Genomic DNA, 21765 nt, shown 5'->3' with positions numbered 1-21765 from the left:
CTGTCCCTTCCACCCTAGCATCCATTCCTGAAGTGACCCCTGCTTTTCGCTACTCTAACAGCATCAGGTCATGGGCTCTCAGTGGCCACACCCTTGATTCCTGTCTCCTGCTTTTGTTCCTAGCTTTATGACCCTGCCGACAAGCAGGGTCAAAAAAGCAGATCAAGGAACTCTGTGTCCATTTCCAGATCTCAGCTGAGCCTCACAGCAGTGCTCAACACATTAACATCCACGCTTTGACAATACATTTACTGCCTGGATACAAGGCAAGGTGAGGCAGAGTAAAGTAATATAAATCAAGATGGTTTGTTACTTTTGTCATTTCAGAGAGGACAGTAAGAAAATAAGCTACTTACCTGTAGCTATTATTCTCCTGTATTGGTATCTTTCATAGATACACATGCTTGAATCATTCCCTGTAATCGAAGTGAGAGTCCCATGGTACCATAGTAAGCAGTACATAATCTTTCCACAGGCTATAACGGAAGTGAAACACTCACTTTAATAACTTATCCATATAATTTTTTAAAAAACGAACTCCAGCCAATCAGGTGACAGCACTCTCTTTAATACTCCCCACAGAGACTGATTCCCTCCGATTGCAAGCACTAGTGGGAAAGAAATCCCATGCCAACAATGGGAGCCTCTAAGAGGAGGAGGATGGGTTGCATGTAAATCTATGAAAACATACCAATACTGGAGAACTACAGTTACAGGTAAGTAACTTATTTTCTTCTCCAGTATTGGATCATTTAGAGCTTCACATGCTTGAATCAGAATAGCAAGCAGTTACAGTATTTGTACAATCCTTATGCTAATAGCAGATGGCGGGTATAGACACTCATATGGAAAACTTATATATACACTAATATGTATGATACATTAATCAAACATGTGTCATTGAAAAAGAGCTCACCTTTTTTAAATAAATGGCATAGCATTGCCTGTCCAACAGCTGCATGACTGGGCTGTGTAGATTCCAGACAATAGTGCTGTGTGAAAGTATGCACATTCTTCCAAGTCGCAGCACAACATCTATTCTTGAGAGGCACTCCAGCAAATATTGCAGTCAAGGAAGAGACAGCTCTAGTGGAATGTGCCTTGACTTTAGTCGTCAATGGCCTGCCAGCTTTTGTATGACAGAACTGGATGGTGGCTAAATGCCATCGTTTGATGTTTGCCTTTGTGATTGGGGTACCTTTACAAGTATTTTCATATGTTATCAACAGTTGGTCAGTAGTCCTGATTGGTTTGGTGTGATCTAAGTAGAACTTCAGACATCTTTTGACGTCTAATGTATGCATGGATCTTTCCTCTGCTGACCGTGGATTTGGAACGAAAGTTCTCAGTATTGCAGGCTCATTAGGATGAAAGTCTAAAGGGACCTAGGGGATACATTTTGGATTGGTTCTGAGAATAACAAAGTCGTCTGTGAAATGTAGTAAAGGTGCCTTAATTGTAGATGCCTGTATTTCGCTGACTCTTCTGGCTGATGTTAATGCTAGTATTAATGCAACTATCGAATACAGGAACTTGAGGTCCGCCTTGTGTGTTGGGTCAAATGGTCTTTTCATTAACTGTGTTTGCACTACATTCAGCTGCCACAATGGAGGAGGAGCCATTATTGGAAGAAAAACACTGAATAGTCCTTTGATGCATTGCTTAATGATCCTATTAGACCACAAAGACGGAGGAGATATAGAGTATCTATATCTTGTAATTGCCGCTAGTTGTTACTCAATTGATGTATAATCCTGATTTTGCTAGTGAAAAGAGATAAGGTAGCATTGGTTCTTGTGATGCTAGAAGAGGAGGTAGATTCCACTTTCTGGCACCACAGACAGAAACGTTTCATTTCACTCTATCTGTTTTTGTAGTGGTGTCTGCTTTAGCCTTTGCAAGAATGTCTCTGCAAACTTGAGGTATATTTAAATCCACAAATTCATGGAATTCAGGAGCCATCCAGATAAGTGGAGAGAAGTCGGGTCTGGATGAAGGACCTGGCCTTGGTTCATCATTAACAGAGTCTTGGATAGTTTCAGTTGAATATGCTTGGTTACATCTGGGAGCTATCAGGATCATACAACACTGTTCTGTCTGGCTGAGGATCTTTGGTAGAAGAGGTATCGGTGGAAAAGCGTATGTATAGATCCCAAACCATCTGATTAAAAATGTATTCCCCCACGGCCCTAGATGTGGGTGCCAACTTGCATAAAATAGGTATTTCTGGCTCTCTGCTGTTGCAAAGAGATCTAGAGCTAGCTTGCCCCACAGAGAGAAGATTTTGTTCCAGCGCCGTCTCATCGAGGTCCCATTTGTGGCAGCTGTTCCTTATTCTGCAGAGCGTATCTGCTAAGATGTTGCTTGTCCCTGGAACATGTTCCGCACGAAGTGTTATCCCATGTGTCATGATTAAGGCTCTGAGTTCTCCGTTTTTACAGATTTTTACAGATAAATACAGACAGAAAACAATGTGTTTCCGGTATGTATTTATTTTTAAAAGCAGTACAATACTAAAAATGGTGCTTCTAGTGAGTGTTTTTCCCTGCTGTCTGTTGTGAATTCCAAGACAACAGATAAGCAGATTGATAGCATGGGGAGTTACAAAACAGATTAAGATATCTTTAATTACATGCATATTTTAAAATATATTTGTAGTAAATTGCTAATATTTACCTGTGGGTGTGGTGTTTTGCAATATTTGGCTGCTAAATTTGCTAAAACGTGACAGGCAACAAAGTATTAGTGCATGTTTATCAGTTAAATAAATGTGTAAACAATTTTGATCCACTTATTCGTAAACCACGAAATAAATATGGTTAAATACTAATAAGATGGGCAAATAATAAATACGGATAAATACATACTTAAATGGTAAAAAATAAATACCATAAAACCTAGAGCCTTAGTCATGATTCAATTGCTTCCCCAGAAAGGGCTAGCGATCTTGTGCCCACTTGCAGATTCACATAGTGCATGTTGGTGGTATTGTCTGTACAAATTAATACGGACTAATTTGTTATCCTTGGCAAGAAAGCTCTCAGGCCTACATAGAATGCTTTAATTTCAGCTGATTTATATGCATGGTCTTTTGATCTGCAGACCATCTTCCATGGCCCTGCAGATCCTGCAGATGGCCAACCCAGCCCTCTAGTAAGGCATCTGTGGTTATCACGTAATCAGGTATTTGAGGCATGAACGTTAGGCCTGCAGATACATTTTTGGCTTGGGTGCACCAGGTAAGGTTTTCTGACATGCACGGAGTGCTCTTTATTAGACTGTTGAATGACCCTTCTGTTTAGAGCCATTGCTTGGCCAGTTCTTCCTGTAGAGGTCTCATTTTCAGGCGGGAAAAAGGGACCATAGATATCGCTGAGGACATCATCCCTAGGAGCGACAGGTGGGAAAAGTTAGACATTTTTGTACCCTTATCTTGGGTAGTATTGTGAGTAACCAGCTCTTGAGGGAGGTCACTGTTTTCTGTTAGTGTCTCTTCCCTGGGGGAATCTGTTTTCCCCTAGGAGCCTGCATGTAATTGGATGCTATAGGTGGTGTTCAATAGGATTGCTCCTGATAAGACAGCATATACTGTTGCTGGTATGTTTGATATTGTTGAAAACATTGGTAATTTCCTTTGTAGGATGTAAAACCCCTTTCTTGTGCTCCTCAAAAGGGTAATTTATGAAACTGCAGAGTGCCTAGGGATTTTGCAATGTCTGTATCTGCTTTAATGGCCTCCAAGGCGTCATCTATGGGTTTTCTAAAGAAGGCTTCGCCATCCTAAGATTTCCAGAATTTTATTCCGTACTTCTGGGCAAAAAGACATTGCCTTCAACCACCCCTGCCAACTTTAAACTGGATTCCTTGCAAATTGGCAAAACCCAGTGGAGGATATATCCATAGTACAATCAGTGATCTTTGAAGATGTTCTTTCCCCCTCTTGCAAGATTCTCTTTATATCTGCTCTTTTGTCCTTGGGCATGAGGTCTATGAAAGCACTAATGTCCGATCATATTTGCCTGTGGTACCGACCCAATACGGCCATGGAGTTTGCATCATGCACCATGATTGCTGACATAGAGGTGAATCTTTAACAAATGTTCCCTAGATGTCTGCCGTCCCTATTCGGCGGAGTCGAGATCGGTGTGGATTGATTTTTGGACTGCTGCTGAGCCACCTGGGAGATGACCTAGTCTGGCTTAGGGCGCCCTACTAGACAAGCAGGCACATTTTCTGGCACCTTGTACTTTTTGTCAATCTGTGTTAAGACGGCTGCAACAGTAGAAGCATTCCTAATGATCTTTGCCCCTTCTTACCAGATGTAATCCACCATTGGCATTGCTTGCACAGATCTTTTGGCAGGCTCTTTGAAACTGTAAAGGAAAACAGTCAGACTTTTTAACTGTCATTGGTAGTTTAAACCTTTTTGCTGCTTTCTCCATCAAGTTACGGAAAGCCCCACTGTCATCTGGAGGCGAATCCACTGGTTGTGGAGCAGGTGGTGATGGAGTAGAGAATAAATTGTCATTCCATTCATTTGGTATGAAAAGATTACCTGCTATTTCTCCTTCCTCTCTGTTACAGTCTGATGATGAGGGATTCATAGGAGGTGCCAAAATGCTGGATGCAGGAGTCATCCTGGGTGTCAAGGGTGGCAGAATAGGCCTTGTGTCCTCGGAGGAGGAGTTGGAGCACTAGCTGTTTTGGTAATGGCTGTTTAGTGGGTTCCTTGAAACCTTTTTTAGTAGTCCTGCAACATCCCTTGGAAGTCTTGAAACAGGGTCAAAGGAACCTGCACCATACCTTTTTGTGAAGGCGATTGGCCATAATGGTAGAAATACTCTCTATGCTTGGGCCTTTCAGTGTATCTCGAGTGCTGAAGATGAAAGCTTCATCACAGTACTGGTCATCCTGAAATTTAACATGGAGCTCATAGGGGCTGTGGTCCACCCTGAACACACCATCATCAACTGGCTCTTTAATATCAAGAATGTGACTTGGAGGAAGAGGAGATACTTTGCTTGAGTCTGTAGATGTAATTTGCAGTTGTGAGTGCTATCTAATGACCTTTAATATTGACAAAGTAATCTTTTTCAATGGACCCAAATCAACGATGTTGTAGTCAACTGCTTAGATGCTGTCGATGGAGCTTTCATTGACGATACCCTCGCAGACGGGATTGTCACTGGCAATTAAATAGATGGCAACATTGATGTAGCTGTCATCAACACCCATGTCGATGTCACTGTTGTTATTGTCTGTAGTTACTTCTTGATGGCTAAGTCATCATCGTTGTTGAGCTTTTCAAAGCATTTTTAGGTTTTAACATCATTGGCGCTGAGGAGGACTTCTCTGGATGCACTCTTGGCTGAGCTGATGGAGTGGTGGGTTCAGACCGTACAGTTTCTGAGGAGATTCTTTTTTTTCCTCCTTTTTGAAACTGTCTCCACAAACTTAAGGTGAGTTTTTTAAGGCCTTTCTAGACTCCTTTGATGTCTTCTGGTCACAAGATCTTTCCTTCTTGTGTCATCTTTTCTGAGAGGTTGAAGAGGTATCACTGCCTTTTTGTTCAAAAAGAGGAGACTTTTTTACATTTACACTGTTGAAGCCAAAGAAGAAGCCTCCTTTCCCTATAATTTAGGGTCTTAGTAGAAATGGTACAACAGATCATGCTGTCTTTTTTTTGCCTTGTGTGCAGGGTAGAGGCATTAAATACAATCCTTGTGGGGGTCTTCAGAATGAAGTATTTTCTTCCCACAGCTGCCACAGGCCCTGAAAATGCCTTTCCTAGATGACTCTGATATGGTAGTAGTAAATTATAAATATTTTCCAATCTGGTCGAGGAAAAACTGAGCAGTGCTCAGGAAAAACCCCTATCTACAACGTGTGGCAGACAATCTGAGGGAATCAGCCTCTGTGGGGGGCGATTCCAGAGGGTGCTGTCACCTGATTGTCTGGAGTTCTGTTTTTTTAAATGATATGAATAAGCTATTACAGTGAGTGTTTCACTTCCATTATAGCCTATGGTAATATGATGTACTGCTTGCTATGGTACATTGGGACCCACTTTAACGACGGGGAATAATTCAAGCATGTGAAACTATGAAGGATCCAGTACTGGAGAAGAATATATTGCATGTATTTGTTTAATTTTGGGATGAGTATGACTGATATTAAAATGGACTTCTTAAGACAAGTGGAAAGGCAAATCAAAACACAGCAAATTCTGAGAACGACTGTCTATTTCACAACCAAGCACCCAAGTTGCTTATGGTAACACTCATCCATTAATGAATTACATTGTAGGTACATTCCTAGATATTTCACAACCAAGCACCAAAGTTGCTTACGGTAACACCCATCCATTAATGAATTGTAGGTACGTTCCTAGATATTAATGGCCAGACTGAAAAATAGTTTGGGGTACCTCAGTTTCCCTTTGTGAAGATAAAAAGCAATTTGTATTGTGAAATTTCAAATCCTGATTCATGGAAACAGCAGTTGTAGAATACTCAAAGCGTTTATAGTGGATTTTCTAACATCTTGTGTTGAGTGTTGAGGCACTAAAGAGGGAATTGAAGGATGGGCTGTGTACTGAAAATCAACAAATTTGTGTTTGTGGGTATTTATGAACAATTTGCAGGTAAAACTGGTTCTGTTACAGGCAGTAGTGATTAATTTTAGAGAGAAAGGTTAGCCTCCTTATTTAATTCAATTCAATTCAAAATCTTTATTTCGGTTAAAACAAACCATAAAAGAGTCATAAGCATAAAAACAATACAATCTCTTAAAAACAGCCACCAAGCTCAAACAATAGAAATTTCCAAATAAAAACAGATCATAGAAAGCCATGGACATCAATACAATAATTTCTCTAAAAAGAGAGGGTAGTGCCAGACATTTTCAGTTACAAGCGCACTATTACAGTTGGACCATCCTCATTTATATAGTGCAAGCAAGAATGCAATATTCAAAAGTTTGGGACAATAAATAGTAATAAATAATGATAATAATAAGTACAAGGTGCTGTTAATAATTAATATCGCTAGAATTTTTAAAAAAATGATAAAATCATGTACAATTTAGAGAGAATTACATCCATTACATATAGCGATCTAGAATGTATCAATGATTCTTCGATACTGAGCCCGCCACTCAACACATAACCTTTTCCCTTCAAAATAGTTGAAGTGACTAATATTGCGTCCTTACTGGGCAAGTAAATACAATTACAATTTTAGACCTCGCCTTCTTCGTACTATTGTCACTGCAAGGAGGAATCGACTTAAACTGAATACGGTGGTCTGTGTTGTGTCACCTTTAAACACTCTTTCTGCTTCTTTAATATGTCTGAAGCCTAAGAGGCGGCAAATAGGCTTTAGCCACTTTTTCCTAATATGAAGATATGCCGGGCATAAGAATAGAACATGAGCCTCATCCTCCCTTGAGCCAATATCACACAGTTCGCAACTCTCTAACAAGACATTCCCTGTAGGACCCTTATTATATGCCCACTTTGATGTGTTAGCCTTTACTTGTAGAACGCCATACCGAAACTTTAGATACAATGATTTTGCTATGTTTGGTAAGATTTCGTTCATGAAACTCTCAAATTTACTTTCTACTTTCGCATCAAAGAATTTAAGAGTAAGTGTTCCAATTTTTGGGTTCTGTATTGTGGAAATTAGGACAGATTCCCAGAACCTTTCCTGCAATAGTTTTTTACAAGATAGGGTCCAAGAGCCGGGGTCTGTCCAGTAATGGTATAATGCCAACTTAAGGAGCCAGTTTTCAATGTGGGTCAGACATGCCAACCGAGTTGTGTTCCTTATTTCCATAATTTCTTTTAATGCTTCTCTATAGTCCACTAATTCGTCTGTTGACCACAGACGAATCCAATATAGCAATGGACGTAGAATAGCATGGTCATCGGAACGATGTATGTTCAAGTCTAAGATAAAAGGGATTAAGGGGGTGCAATGTGGTACTGCTAGTAGTTGTCTAAAAAAACTATTTTCATGTACTGAAAAAGCATGTTTAGCAACATGGCCCCACAGTTCTGCCCCCTAAAGTGTGGCGGATTGAGCTTTATACTTAAAGAACTCAATTGCGAGTGATACAGCTCTGGTATAACTATTTCTCTGCCTTCTGGCTATCGGTGCTAGGTTTTGTGTTAAAATTAATTTTGATTTTTCAATTTGTGGCTTCCAGTTCATTTTTGTATCAAGGGTAATACCCAGTTATTTAAAACTATGCACATGCTCGATCATTTCATTATTAACAGTAATTACTTTATTAAAACTCTTGTGGGGACTAATTGTCATATATTTTTGTTTAGATGAATTAATCTCCAGCTTCTTATCCACACAGTAAGATTGGAATTTATTAAGCAAGTTCTGTAGTGCTCTTGGGGTCTGGGAGATTAAAAAGGTATTGTCTGCAAATAGCAGAGCCGGCACTGCTTGACCACCCAACTTGGGAGAGTCATGCTCGCAGCCCAAGAGGGAGTCCGGAATGTCATTTACGTATATCAATGTCTATCATACTAAATTATAAGGGTGTTGTACTTAAATTCAATCCTGAGTCTTCTACAATACACCTTTGCTCGTGTCCACCACATGAATATAACGTGGAAAAATGTTTGCCTCTATTTCTTTCCTCTGGCTAAAAGACCCCAAAACGTAGACTGATCTTTTAGTTTGCATGCTTCTAGTAATTCTGACCAAACTTTTTCATCCCAACCCTTTTTTGCCATTACTATTGTTCTATTGTATTGCTTCCTTTTTTCTCTTACAGTTAGTATGTATTTCCCTTTTACAGCTGTTATCAGTTCCGCCTAAGCCTGACAGCATGCTTTATCATACCATATTCCATCCTTTGGGGGGATACTTTGCCCGGTGCATGCCCGTTTAATTACTTTGGTGATTATTTCACTGAGCCCCCATATCAATTTTTCATGCACCTCTAAAAAGGGAGTGCTGTTAGTGTTACCATCAACTAAAGGAAACATAAGCTTTACATAGAGCTCATAGATTTTCTTAATAGTACAGCCATTTCCCATAACTACGGGCCATTTCAATGCCTGCGCTTATTAGACTCTAAAGGGTCAATACTCGTACTATGGGTATAAGGTATCACCTCTGTTGGTAGCGTAAACAGTGATATCGAAAGGGTCAGAGAGAGCGGATAATGATCGCTCTCTATGCGATTTTCCACTACCAGATCTAATGTCATTGGCCACAGGCTTATTGAGACCATTATGTAGTCCAGATGGCTGGCACAACTACCCCGTCTAAAAGTAGATTTGCTCGGGCAGTCTGACGGCAAGCGGCCATTGCAGGGACGCAGGCCATGTCCCACTGTCAACCTTAATAGTTGCAAAGCCCCTCTTGAACAGGATACTGTTGGACTGGCCTAGACTCCTGGGATGTTATTAGCATTATCTTCCAGCTCTAAGGCGTTTTCAAGGCCCATTATGGGTTCGAACTTCCGGTTGAAATCGCCACCTATAATCATCATAGTTTTATAATCAAAGCTAGAAATAATGTTACCTAGTTTAGCTAAAGTCTCTGTTTCCTTATTTGATGATAAAGTTCTGTTGTAAATATTAAAAATACAGACTTCTCTACCCTTAGTGTCATTAAACTTTATGGCCATAATGTCAGGACTGTTGCAGTCAATTTGCTTATAGTCAGTTCCCAATGTGATCTTTGTCCAAATTATCAGACCACCAGAGGGTCTTCCTTTGTTAGCACTAATTGCAGGTATATGGAAAGACCTATAACCTATTTTAAAGTAGTTGTCCACCCCCCATGTTTCTTGGAACAAAACAATGTCCCCTTTATCAATATAATCGTGCCATGCGGGGTCACTCACATTTTTCCTTATGCCTGCAATATTCCAAGACACTAATTTGACTTCAGCTTGGGGCCTACTGCTCATTATATTATGTTCCATATTTGTGACACCTTCGGTCATCACTATTTTAGGGTCAGCGTTTCCTAGCTGTTTAAACTCAATAAAAGTGGGGCCATCAGGAGTACTTCCCTTATTTTCCCCTTCATACTGGCAGTTGTTAAACTTGTCCCCCTTCCCCTTTGAGGGAGTAGCCCTTGTATAAACTAGGTTCCTTCCTTTTTTTTCTCCCAGTCAGTCAATCTCTTCTAGCCCATATAGCCCAGCGTAACGGTTTTTAGTAGCTAGTAAAAAGTTAGTATTTAAACCGCCCCTCATCCTTTCCTGTGCCATTGGAGGGCGGACCAATGATGGCATGGCCGCCAAATTATAGAAATAGGTAAGATCTTGTGTGCCAATTACATTCCTATCCATATAGTGTTGTTTGTTACAAATGAACCTCGCTACGTGCCAGTCCCTGAAATTTACAATAATTACATCCCCAGATATATCCTTAGATCTTCCGCCAACCCAGTTGACCCTTCTGACAAGCAGGATTTCTCCATTCATATCTCTAGGAAGCGGCCTATTCCTATTTAGCCAGAATGTCACTTTGTTTTTTAATTTCTTGGTATGATTCGAGTTTTCCACTCTTTAGTTCGGGAACGCCAGTAAGTACTACTACATATGGTAATGACTCTGGCGGTAAGTCAACACTAGCCGATGGGGATTTCGAGCTGCCTGATAGTCGAGTAACTCCAAAAGTCAGTGAGGCAACTAATTTAACAAATTCTATCTCTACATCTCAGGAAGCCGGAGGACCAATTGCTCATATAGAGCAAGTTGTAAGATCTTTGATTCTCCCCCTTCTTGAAAGGATAAAAGTGGTTAATGAAAGGCTGGAGAGACTCGAACAGACAACCTTAGATAATTTCTGCTCTCTAAAAAACTTGATAAAATGTGAGGCCAAAGAAAGATTAAAAAATGGTATGGACTTTTCAAGTGAATCCGCAGTGGTACCAGGGGCTGCATCTAGCGAAGTCACTGTGCAATCATTAGAGACCGCGACACAAAACAGCCCTACAACTAACAAACAGGCAAATATAGTTCCTGGTAAAAGTGCACAAGGCCCCCTTAGTAGCACAAGCAGATGTGAGACGGGGAAGGGAGCTAGACCTAAAAGTGTAGCCGAAGCGAAAGCTAGTAATGGCAGCAGCCTCCTTATTTAATAGGGTTGAAGGTGAAGAGGTTTCACCATAGGAAAACATATTTTATCTGTGAACAAAAAACTTTTTAAAGTAGAATGTGGATAATCTGCATGAGTAAATAGGACCAAATTGGACTACTCATAGAAAGCAACTACTATTGTACATATACAAAAGTTTTCTTAGGATGTTCTGTGAATGGCTAAACAGTCATATAATAAGTGTAAATCTATGGCAGTTAATTTCAGACTTTTGCCAAGGAAAGCTTGCGAGCTGGGGACAATTCTCTATCACAGCAGGGGTGGGCACGGTGGGCATGGTCTGTTCTTTTGTTGGATGAGGAACAGAAATATAATCAAACTTGGAGATAACTTACTAGTAAGTAGGCTTTGCTTGGAACCATCCATAGAGTGAATGTGTGTCATAAAGATCGCCCGCATAAGTCTTTGAGTCGGCACATAATGTCTTCTCAGCCAGGTTGCCACCTAAAATTTCTGTAACAAGAAAAACAAGAGCACAATTTCATACAATTGCTAATTTGTAATAATTAGTGCAAAGTACTAAAGCAACAAACATCCAGAGCAAGAAAACATTGTATTATATCAGAAGTGATTAATGTAGGTGTAGGTTGGCCAGATCAATTCCAGATTGTCACGATAATCACTGACTTAGTGAATGTTTTCCATGTAGATGCGTTGCATATAAATTTAGTTTGTGTGGATAGCCTGAAAATATAGCATGTACCCATATATAGTTGGAATTCCTGAAATTATAAAAATGTCATTGGTAATGATATATATTTAACATATCCAGAGCTATTTTCAATTGAAAATAAAAAGAAATAGTGAAGTTTACTTGCCTGCACCAGTACTCCAGACTGCAGGGTTTAATTGACCTGTGGCAGAACGAAGGGTCTCATTCCGATGGCAGTCAGAAGCCACTGCAGGATAGAGGGTGTCGGACCTGTAGTTGACGGTTCCACCCACCAAATTATGATACAACTGCTGTGTAGGCAGTGGCAAACATGCAGTTGTCTATTGACGGTTTGTGCTGTGGCCTGGAAAAGAGTAGCCGCACAAGCCGCATTAGAGAAAGGCATGTTTGCAAACATGCATGAGGCTTACCTACTAAGGTCCCATAATCCTACGCATAGTTCTGTGTTTGCACAGAATTCCTGCAACATGGCACCGCTAATGTTTGGTCTGGTACTTATTCTCGAGACCCCTGTGTAGCTCTTGTGCTCGACCACAATACCCTTTCACTGCTTCCCGGGTATGCCCATGGCAGAAGGGTTCAGCCTCCTGCAGCTGTAGGGCACACCTGTTTCTGTAGGTTTTTCAAGCTTGAATGCTAAAAGATTTGTTAGACCTGTTTTGCGCTACCATTTTGTTCAACATTTAGATACTATACGCCATAACCGGTCGCGATTTCGACACATAGCCGGGCAGGAGTTACGCAACATTTGACACTGCATGGGGTCCCCATTGCAGAGGCTAACGTAATAATGATGGTAGAGGCAGATCTAGCATTCCTCTTCAAGGTTTTTTACTCTGGATTATATTTCATTCAGTTGATGCAAATGATAATTTTTTTCCATGCTTACACGGTTGCTGCTCCTCCAGCAGCGTATCGTCCTTACACAATGGTTGAAGTTCCGTTAACGTCCTGGGAACATACTATTTAGTTTAAAGGTGCCCTTCCTCACCCAGTCTATTTTGTTAGTATGGTCCCCTTAAGTATAGATGGGGCCACTTGGCTGGGTTTAAATTGTTTTACACTACACCCAAACAATTTACATTTTAATATAGCGGAGCTCCATTAGCTCTATTCACAAGTAACCCAACTCTATCAGCGAGTCATAAAATATATTTCTTGTTCAATTCAAGTGACCCGCCTGGAGCTGCGCCTCCGGTACAGATACAGGCCGGAGGTCTTGCAACTAATCTTGTCATGATTGTTGTAATGTGTTTTTCTGCTCTAGTTGTTCTTCACATTACTTCTGAGGATTCTAAAATTGTTGGCCAGCTCTTGACTGGTTGTAGAATGTTACTAGGGACTTGAAGATCAGCTGAGGTTAGAGCCTGCTGGGTGCTGAGCTGTCTTTCCCTAACAACTTACAAATAAATGTTCTTGTCAAATCTACAAGGCCTCATCTTAGGTTTAATGAAGAAACTTCTTTTCAACAATGATTAACTCCATGATGGGCAAACATCCTCAGATTCAAGAGTATTTTCACTTTTGGATAGCACAGAAAATTGAACAGATTGAAGCTGTTTTCACACATAATAGTCCTGTAGAGAAACAACGCTTAACTATGTGTTTGCCAAGTGGTCTGATTCCTCCTTTAGCGGACTGCAAAACCTGGGGGATGGTGTTTGCATTGGTGTATACACTGTGCTTTGGCACCCCCTACATGAGTGTTCTGCCGAGAGTTCTGAAATTTGTACAGGATGAACATGGGGTTGGTCCAGCCCTGTATTTGGGGATTAAATTGGTGGGAATGTTCCCTATTGTATCCGACATGATTCTGACTAACATTAAAGGCGATGTGGTTTTCTTACAGATGCGCAATCACCTAGCAGCAGTGGCAAATGCAGATTGGGAGTGACAGTTGCCGATTATTATTGTAGATGTCTATACATCTCTAGGACAGAATAATTTGGGAGTCAGACCATTTACACAGGTACAAAGTAAACCCCCTCCAGACAAGGAGGGTATCCCAGTCTTTCCAAAAAGGGGCTGGAACAAACATTTGCAGCAACAGAAGTCTAGGTCCTGTGCTGGTTCGCCTCCACCGGACGCTTCTGAATGTAGATATGATTTACGGGACCACTCTAAAATTAAGACACCTGAGATGTTCCAGGTTCCTGATCCCCATTCTCCTCATTCCTTACAGAAATTGTCCGACCAACAATTTGCCAAAGGGGGTCCCATAGCTTATAAATCGCATTTGTATACTCCTGCTGAAATGAATTTTTCCTCCACCAAAAAGACTTTGACAGCTGTGCAAATGGAGATTCTAAAGGAACGCTCTCTGGCACAGGGAGAATGTATTTTCATGGTTTCGTCTGTGCCCGCTTTGGAATCTGTCACGAAGGCGAGTGTGCCTAATCTTAAAGCTCTGCATCCTTGTTGATACAATGGGCTAGTTCATTGACGTCGGCTGATGTCAACTTCTTTTCTGATCCTTTTTTCAAACGCAAGGGTTTTTAAAATATGAACAAGTTCATCCTCTTCCTTTGTCCCTACTCCCTATTGATCAGAACAAATGTATGATTTACACTGATGGTTCTGCACAGCCAGCTGTTCATTGTAAACATGCTTATTCTGCTGCCAGCGCTATAGTGGCAGGCTCCATAGTAGATGGAGATTTTACATCCTCCTTTATTCACACACAATCCCTTGGGGATTGCACGGCACAATAAGCTGAATTGCATGCTTTGCTTTTGGCTCTTGAGATTGCTGATTCTGAGGTGCCTACTCTTGTAGTGTGCGATTCGATTTACTGTGTGCAATCCTTTAATGACAATTTATTCTTTTGGCAACAAAATTATTTTCAGGATCCTGAAGGTAGCTCAATAAAGCACAAAATGATTAAAAATGTCTTTAGTAATTTTAAAATGTTAGTAATTTTTACAAATGTAACAATTTTTATATCATCCATTAAGTAAAGTACATTACATATTGGCTTGGATTCACAGAGAGTGACTTATCTTGGAGTAACCCTGTCTTGCACCTTAATTCTAGGTGTTCTTTTTGGCTTACTCTTTACTTACTCCTAAAATGCACTAGTAAGTCGAAAGAACTAGAATTCTTTTGTGAATCTGGCCCATTATAATTTACCAAACCCCGAATAGCTGCAATCCCATATCAAGTTTAGTGAGATCTTTCCAAGTGGACCACAAGGTGCGGACTCATATTTTATATATGATGTTCAATGCAGTCACTGGATTGGATTTTGTTTTGAAATTATACCAAACTACAAGGCGGTGGATCTCAGAGTTCCTGTAAATTGTACACAAAATATAATTAACATGAAATGTAAGTTCTGGTGTACAGTTCCCTTTACAGACTCCCAAGTGTAGCTCTCTGTTAATGATTTTATTGTTCCTCTTGTCTATGCAGATTTCCACTCTAGAAATGGCATAAAATAGCAATGGCTGTGCAGCATTACGATGAAAACATGACCAACAAACGTGCTTGATAAGCTAACCAGCAAAGGAGTAGCCAGAAAATTAAAATACCGCCCACTTTGAACTACAGCTCTGATGGAACCAAGAAAATGAAGCAAGTGAGCACAACCCTACCTATAAGAGCTCCCTTGTTTCTTCAATCAAAACATCTATCCATGCATCCTTTCACCCTTCCATCCACCAACTGACATCCACCATTTCACCTTTAAATCCTGTCATTTATTTACTCTTTCATCCATCATTCATTCTTTCACCATTCCATCCATTCACCCTTTCACCCATCCACCCTTTTGCCCATTCTTTCGCTCATCCATCCTTTCACCCATCCATCCTTACCCCATCATGTCACCTATCCATCCTTTCGCCCATTCACCCACCCACACATCCTTTCATCCACCCACGTATCCTCTCACCCATCAACTCTTTCACCCATTCTTTCACTCCTGCATCCTACTGCCCATTCACCCACCTGTGCACCAATTCATCCACCCATGCATTCTTCCACCTGTCATTTCACCCATCAACCCTTTACCCATCCTTTCTCTCATCCACTCATCCTTTAACCCATCTACCCTTTCACCCACTCATGCATCCTTTTACTCAGCAACCCTTTCATTAATCATTTCACTCATGTATCCTCTCACCTATCATTTTCATATATCTACCCTATCACCCATCCTTTCACTCACCCATGCATCCTATCAAATACACACACATCCTTACTTCCAGCCACCATTTCACCCATCCTTTCGCTCACCCACACATCCTTTCACGCATCCACTCTTTCACCCACTTAGGCATCCTTTCAACCATTCTTTCTCCACCCATTGTTTGTCCCACCCACTCACCTTTCACCTATCCACCCTTTCACGTATCAGTTCACACATCCATGCAGCCTTTCACTCATCCTTCCTTTTAATCTTCCTTCATTTGTTCCCTTTCCTATCAACCCATCTTTCTTTGGGTAATTAGGAGCTTTTGCCTGCGGCGTTGCAGGCAGAAGAGGCTCATATAAAACCTACCCCCGCTGTAGCTGGTAAAACGGGGGTTCACAACTCCCCTGCCAGCTGGTCTGGCCTTGATTGTGTGAGAGCCAGGCTATTGGCCTTGCTAATGCAAGTTTGTAAATCAATGCAATAGACAGTAAGCATTGACAATGGCTGCTGGTGCATGATGACTCATATGGATGCAGCAGAGGTCTTCTAGGAATGCTTTTTGTTTGAGAAAACTCAGTACAAGAGGTCCAACAGTGAATGCCTATGTAAATGCACGCATAATCGGATATCTAAGAACAAGTTCTTCTACAAGACCCCAGTGGTTGTGCATGCATTGTTGTGGAGCCATTTGAAGAAGGCTAAGGTCATGTTTGACGTGTAACTGAAACACCAGAAAAAACATGAGGGAGCACAGTATATAAAAGAAGTGGGTGACCTGGTAGCAGTGGTGCAGCAGTTGTGCACACGAAGAAACAAAAAGTTGCTTTTGTCAAAGTGGAAATTAAGAAAACAATCAAGGACGGTGGAGGTTTGGGTCTGCAATGGAGGGGAATAAGCGGACACGGCAGGTGGAATCGCAATGAATCACACACTCTCATAAAGTGCTAAAAAGGAAAGAAATCATAAAAAATATTGCAGGAAGGAATAGAAGAGTAGTGGGGGAGGTCAGAGGAAGCAACAGCCAAAAAGGGAAGAAATGTAAAGCATAATAAGTAAAGAAGGGGAAGATGAATAAAACATATGCATCCCATGAAGTGCTGAAAGAAAAAGAAAAAAGTAATTCACTGAATTCTTCTAATCAAAACACTGTAAACCAGTTATGCTGCAGGGAAAGAACAGTAACCCAAACTGGGTCTGGGCTCACGGGCAATAAGGACAAGCCTCACTAAATGCAAAAACCAAAAACAAGCACCAATATTGCAAATTACTTTTTATGGGGGCCTAGGAGTGACCACACGACCTACTCAATTAAACAGTAAGTCTTGAGACGAATTTTTTGGTCCAGAATAAATCAATTATTTTAATTTCAATTTTTTTGTCAAAACATATTTCACATATTTATATACATTGCTTATTTCACTCCACATTATTTATTAAATGTGGAGTGAAATAAGCAATGTATATAAATATGTGAATTTTCTACGAAATATGTTTTGACTAAAAAATTGAAATTAAAATAATTGATTTATTCTGGACCAAAAAATTCGTCTCAAGACTTACTGTTTAATTGAGTAGGTCGTGTGGTCACTTCTAGGCCCCCATACCAAGTAATTGGCAATATTGGTGCTTGTTTTTGGTTTTTGCAGGGAAAGAACAAACACAAGAAAAGGAAGAAAAACTATCAATTAAGAAGCAAGCAAAACATATTGACAATAAAGCTAACCAATGATAAACAATTGGCTGAGCCAAAACATACAACTAAAGCACCTTGTAGGTGAGATCTACAAAGGGTTACTGGTAATGTCTCTCAAACCGACTGTTAATGTGAATCTTCATTAAAAAAACATAGGGTTCTCACAGACAAGGCCACAAAAAGACCCAGCTCATGCATTCCCAAAACAACAAGTCAATTACAGCATTTGCTGAAAATCAGTTTAAACAAGCTCCTGAAGTTTTAAGCTTAAAAGAATGATCTGACATTGGATGCCCAATCCTCTGGAGACAGTGTCTCAACAACTGGAGAGCGTAATTGATGCCACAGGCATGTGCAGTTTAGTATGATCTGCATTGTGGAGCATAAAAATGTATTAACAAATCCTCCAAAAGCTCCATGTGTAGCTCAGTAGAGGCTGTGATGCAGAAGAGGATAACACGATAAAGCCCATTCGCATCAGGTAATCTTCCTTGCACTAAGGGGTCGATTCCAATCTCAGAAGGGCTCCGGATCGGAATCGAAATTGCCTAAACCGATTCAGAGCCTATGTTTCTGACTGATTCGTACCACATTCTTAACGTCAAAGTATAATGCGAGGATCTCGTCAACATCATCCGAATTGTTTCCAAACCCGAACCTGTCAGTCCGACTCTTTCGGAGCCTTATCGTGCCCGCAATGGACCTGGCTTCCGAACAAGCGAGTATGATGCACGATTTGGACAGCTGTATCAACTTGGACAAAAGGGCTGTCGGAATCTGACTTCAGGGGGATGTAGCAGGTACCCCTTCAACCGTGGACCTCCAAATCGGTTGAGGGGCGTGCCCATGAGCCTCCCTGATCCTAGCATTCAAAGTATGGCAGTCACCATGGGGTGCCCACCACATGGTGTATGCTTTTCCCCAACCACCCCTTTTTGTTATGAGAGCTTGTGTACGCGATTGGTATACAGACTCCCATAGAGTTCAATGGGAGTCCGAGCAAACCGAGTCCTTCAGCATACGATACATCGTACTCGTTCGGTCAGACTCTCGCGATTCCCTAGGGAAGCCCTCCGGATTCAAGTCGTACGGAGGGCTTTCCTTGTGAGATCCAAATTGGCCCCTGAGTGTTAGACTTCTTCATTGTGGACCTGAAAACTCCTGCCTCAGTGCGGCTGCACTTTTTCAGTGCTGATTTGGGTATATCTTACATAATGGCATCAGAATATGTTCCCCATTTCTACTGCTTGTGGGGTAGGGAGATAAAGTGCAATTTTGGTGAACAAATGTTGGAAAAATTCATTTTTTTAAATTTTAAAACAAAATGTTGTCTCCCATGGAATTGGTCATGCTTCAGTGCTAACTACTATGACGAGAAAGATGGAAAAGTGGAAATAACTTGGCTGGCAGGTGAAAGTCCCAAACAGATAATGATGAGCTTCTCACTATCCCTTGCTAAGATTAAACTGCTGCCTCTGTAGTTCAGGACATGGTTTAAGTCATGAGCCCCTTGCATTTGAACAGCAGTTTAAATATTGCTAGATGGGGATTCTAAACTATTGTGCCATGTAGACTTTGTTTGCCCAGTATGAAGGCTTTACTAGATACTGTCTTCAAACAAGATATATCCATTGCTGAAATTGCCTACCATTGTTTTGTAAACCAAAGAAAGTTATGAGATTTCTTCTGCAATTCAGTGGTGATCTTTTATTTTGAGGAAGTGTTTGTATGGTGTGGGCAGCCACAGTTTTCATAGTTGGTGTCTCCTCCCACAAAGAGAAATACTTACCTAAGCGTGAACCTTCTGTTTTAAGTCAACCAATAAGTGTTGAAGGGTCAGCATGTATTAACAGTCTACTCACTTACGACCCAATTTTCTTGGAAACATTGATTTCTTCTCACATCTGTGCCACTTCTCACATCTCTATAGGCAAGATATTCCTACCCGGTTACCACCTTTGTAAGAAGAACATCAAATCCAGGATGCACAAAAGGCTCTTATTTTTGCATGAGTACAAAATACAATTGGAGGGCAAAGATGCATGAGCAAAGAGTATGTTTTTGATGATCATCATTTTATTGGTTGCTAGTTGTAGTCAATTCGTTTTTTAAGGGAGAGGTGTAAGTTAGCGGCCAGAGTGTCAGACCCTAGACTGCGGGGCTCATGGTTCGATCTGTGGTACCGGTGGCAGTTCAGTTGAACAACATGTGACTTTGTGCAATAGCTCATTTAACCCCTTAAGTGCTGATGACGGAACCGCTCCATCATCAGCTGCGGGTGCGCTGTGCTGATAACGGAGCGGTTCCGTCATGGCCCGCTCGCTGCTCATGCGCGTCGCGAATTCCGCGCCTGCGCTGAGCATTCTATTGAGCGGGCAGGGCCATGACGGAACCGCTCTGTCATAAGCAGAGCGCAACCGACGCTGGTGACGGAGCGGTTCCGTCACCAGCACGGCCCGCCGCGCGGCTACCCCGCCCCCTTAGCACTGCGGCGGAATAGCCGCCGCAGTGAAGGGGTTAATCTCGCTGTTGCTCAATCCCCTCCCCCCCAGGCGCCTAGATACCCTAACGGGTGATAAGTTTATGCTTTACAAATGTGGAAAGGATATGAGGTCTGTGCAAGTAGTAGGTCCACAATTTCACCTTACTGGGAACCAAGCATTCAATGGTAGCACTTGACTCTCTCAGGGTAGTGAAGCAGGGCAGTCCAAGGCCTACTCAGGGGAGCTGGTGTAGACTAGTTATAACCATTTGCTAGCATGCAATAATGACACACAATAAATTATTGCCCAGTCAGTGCTTATTCTTTAGGAAAAGTATACCCTCACTACTAAATACTTAGCATTAATTTAGAAATATAAACATAGGGAAGATGAAAAATACCTTAGGTGATATCATGAAATAGCATTTGACCCCAAAAGGTACATAACCCACAAAATCACAGTGTCCACCTATCTATATCAGACAACATAGCACAATATAAGGGGGTATCACTTCAGATAAAACATGCCTATTGCCATTATCAAGCGTTCACCAAATTACAGGAACAACAATGCACTTGACAAAAACACCATCAATTTGTGGTAAATGCAATTATCTATAATAACCATGGGTAAATATAAATATTAATGTTAAAAAAGTATATCACCCTTCATCAGTAATCATTGTCAGCATTATTATTTCATAAAATATTTTAAAATGAACATAAAATGTGTGATTTTCCCATTCTTGTAGACCAAATAAAAGGCAATCATAAAAGCAACCCCTGGAGGGTGCTACTTTCAGGTCCCAAAAAAGGAGCAATTGGTCTAGACTCTAGAGGGAACTACATTCCATATATCTTCTTTAACAATATTTAAGGCACAAAACTTGCATTCAAAGGCTCAGCCCCTAGAGGGCACTGCACTCTCAGCCATAGAGCTGAAGCTTCAGCCTGGGGAGTACTTTAGAAAGGCTTGAGAAAGGTCTTTCTTGCACTCGCTCTTAACACTAAGATAAAAAATAGCACAACCTGTGTTCTGAATGGGGAATTGGGGGGAATGATTTTAATCTTGCTTAAAATTCTTTCAGTTTAGTTTTTTAACTCTATGCCTCGTGTTGTATTTTTGCGGCAGCTTTCTGCATGGCTCTCGGAGTGTGTTAAACTCCACGCCACTTCTGCATATCTGGTTATAGTCGCTTGCTGGGCAGCGGCCATTTTAGACGTGACACGCGTCTCCCGCGGTCAGCGGTCCAGTCATTGCACACAGTTTACCAGCATTGGCCAAACCCTATTTAAATGGGCCTGGGTAGAACGCGCAGCAGGCGAGCGCAGTGGGCGCGCTGATGGCGCGCCAAAGGCACGCCTAAGGCAAGCCCATCTGCGCCCGTCAGCGCTAAGGCAGGGCTCAGGGCGAGCCATTCTGTCAATTTCACTTCCGACAACGGTAACAGATGTACCATCCAGTATTCGAGCTCGTCTTTAAAGTCTTACAGAACTCCCATATGTCCATCTCACAAGGATAACTAGGTAGGGACCGTTAGCAGTACTGTTTGTGTAGATTGTGGGTTTTCTCCCACTATAAAGCTACCTACGGACACTATAGCCACTGCCTCATGTACTCAGGGTAGCATTAAGGCTTGCC

General features: G+C 41.3%; 1 protein-coding gene across 1 annotated transcript in view; it reads right to left on the bottom strand.

Moving 5' to 3' along the window:
* Nucleotides 1-21765, bottom strand: part of LOC147750636 (lysosomal alpha-glucosidase-like) — an 817641-nt gene that overhangs the window by 343996 nt on the left and 451880 nt on the right. The window contains exon 13 of the mRNA XM_086967236.1: nucleotides 11476-11593. Coding sequence (XP_086823362.1) covers nucleotides 11476-11593 — 118 coding nt within the window. The remainder of the gene's footprint in view (nucleotides 1-11475; nucleotides 11594-21765) is intronic.

This window comes from Lissotriton vulgaris, chromosome 1_1 (assembly GCF_964263255.1).
Source record: "Lissotriton vulgaris chromosome 1_1, aLisVul1.2, whole genome shotgun sequence".
Lineage (NCBI taxonomy): Eukaryota > Metazoa > Chordata > Amphibia > Caudata > Salamandridae > Lissotriton > Lissotriton vulgaris.
Note: the sequence above shows the minus strand (reverse complement) of the source record. Positions and strands in the feature narration are given on the sequence as shown.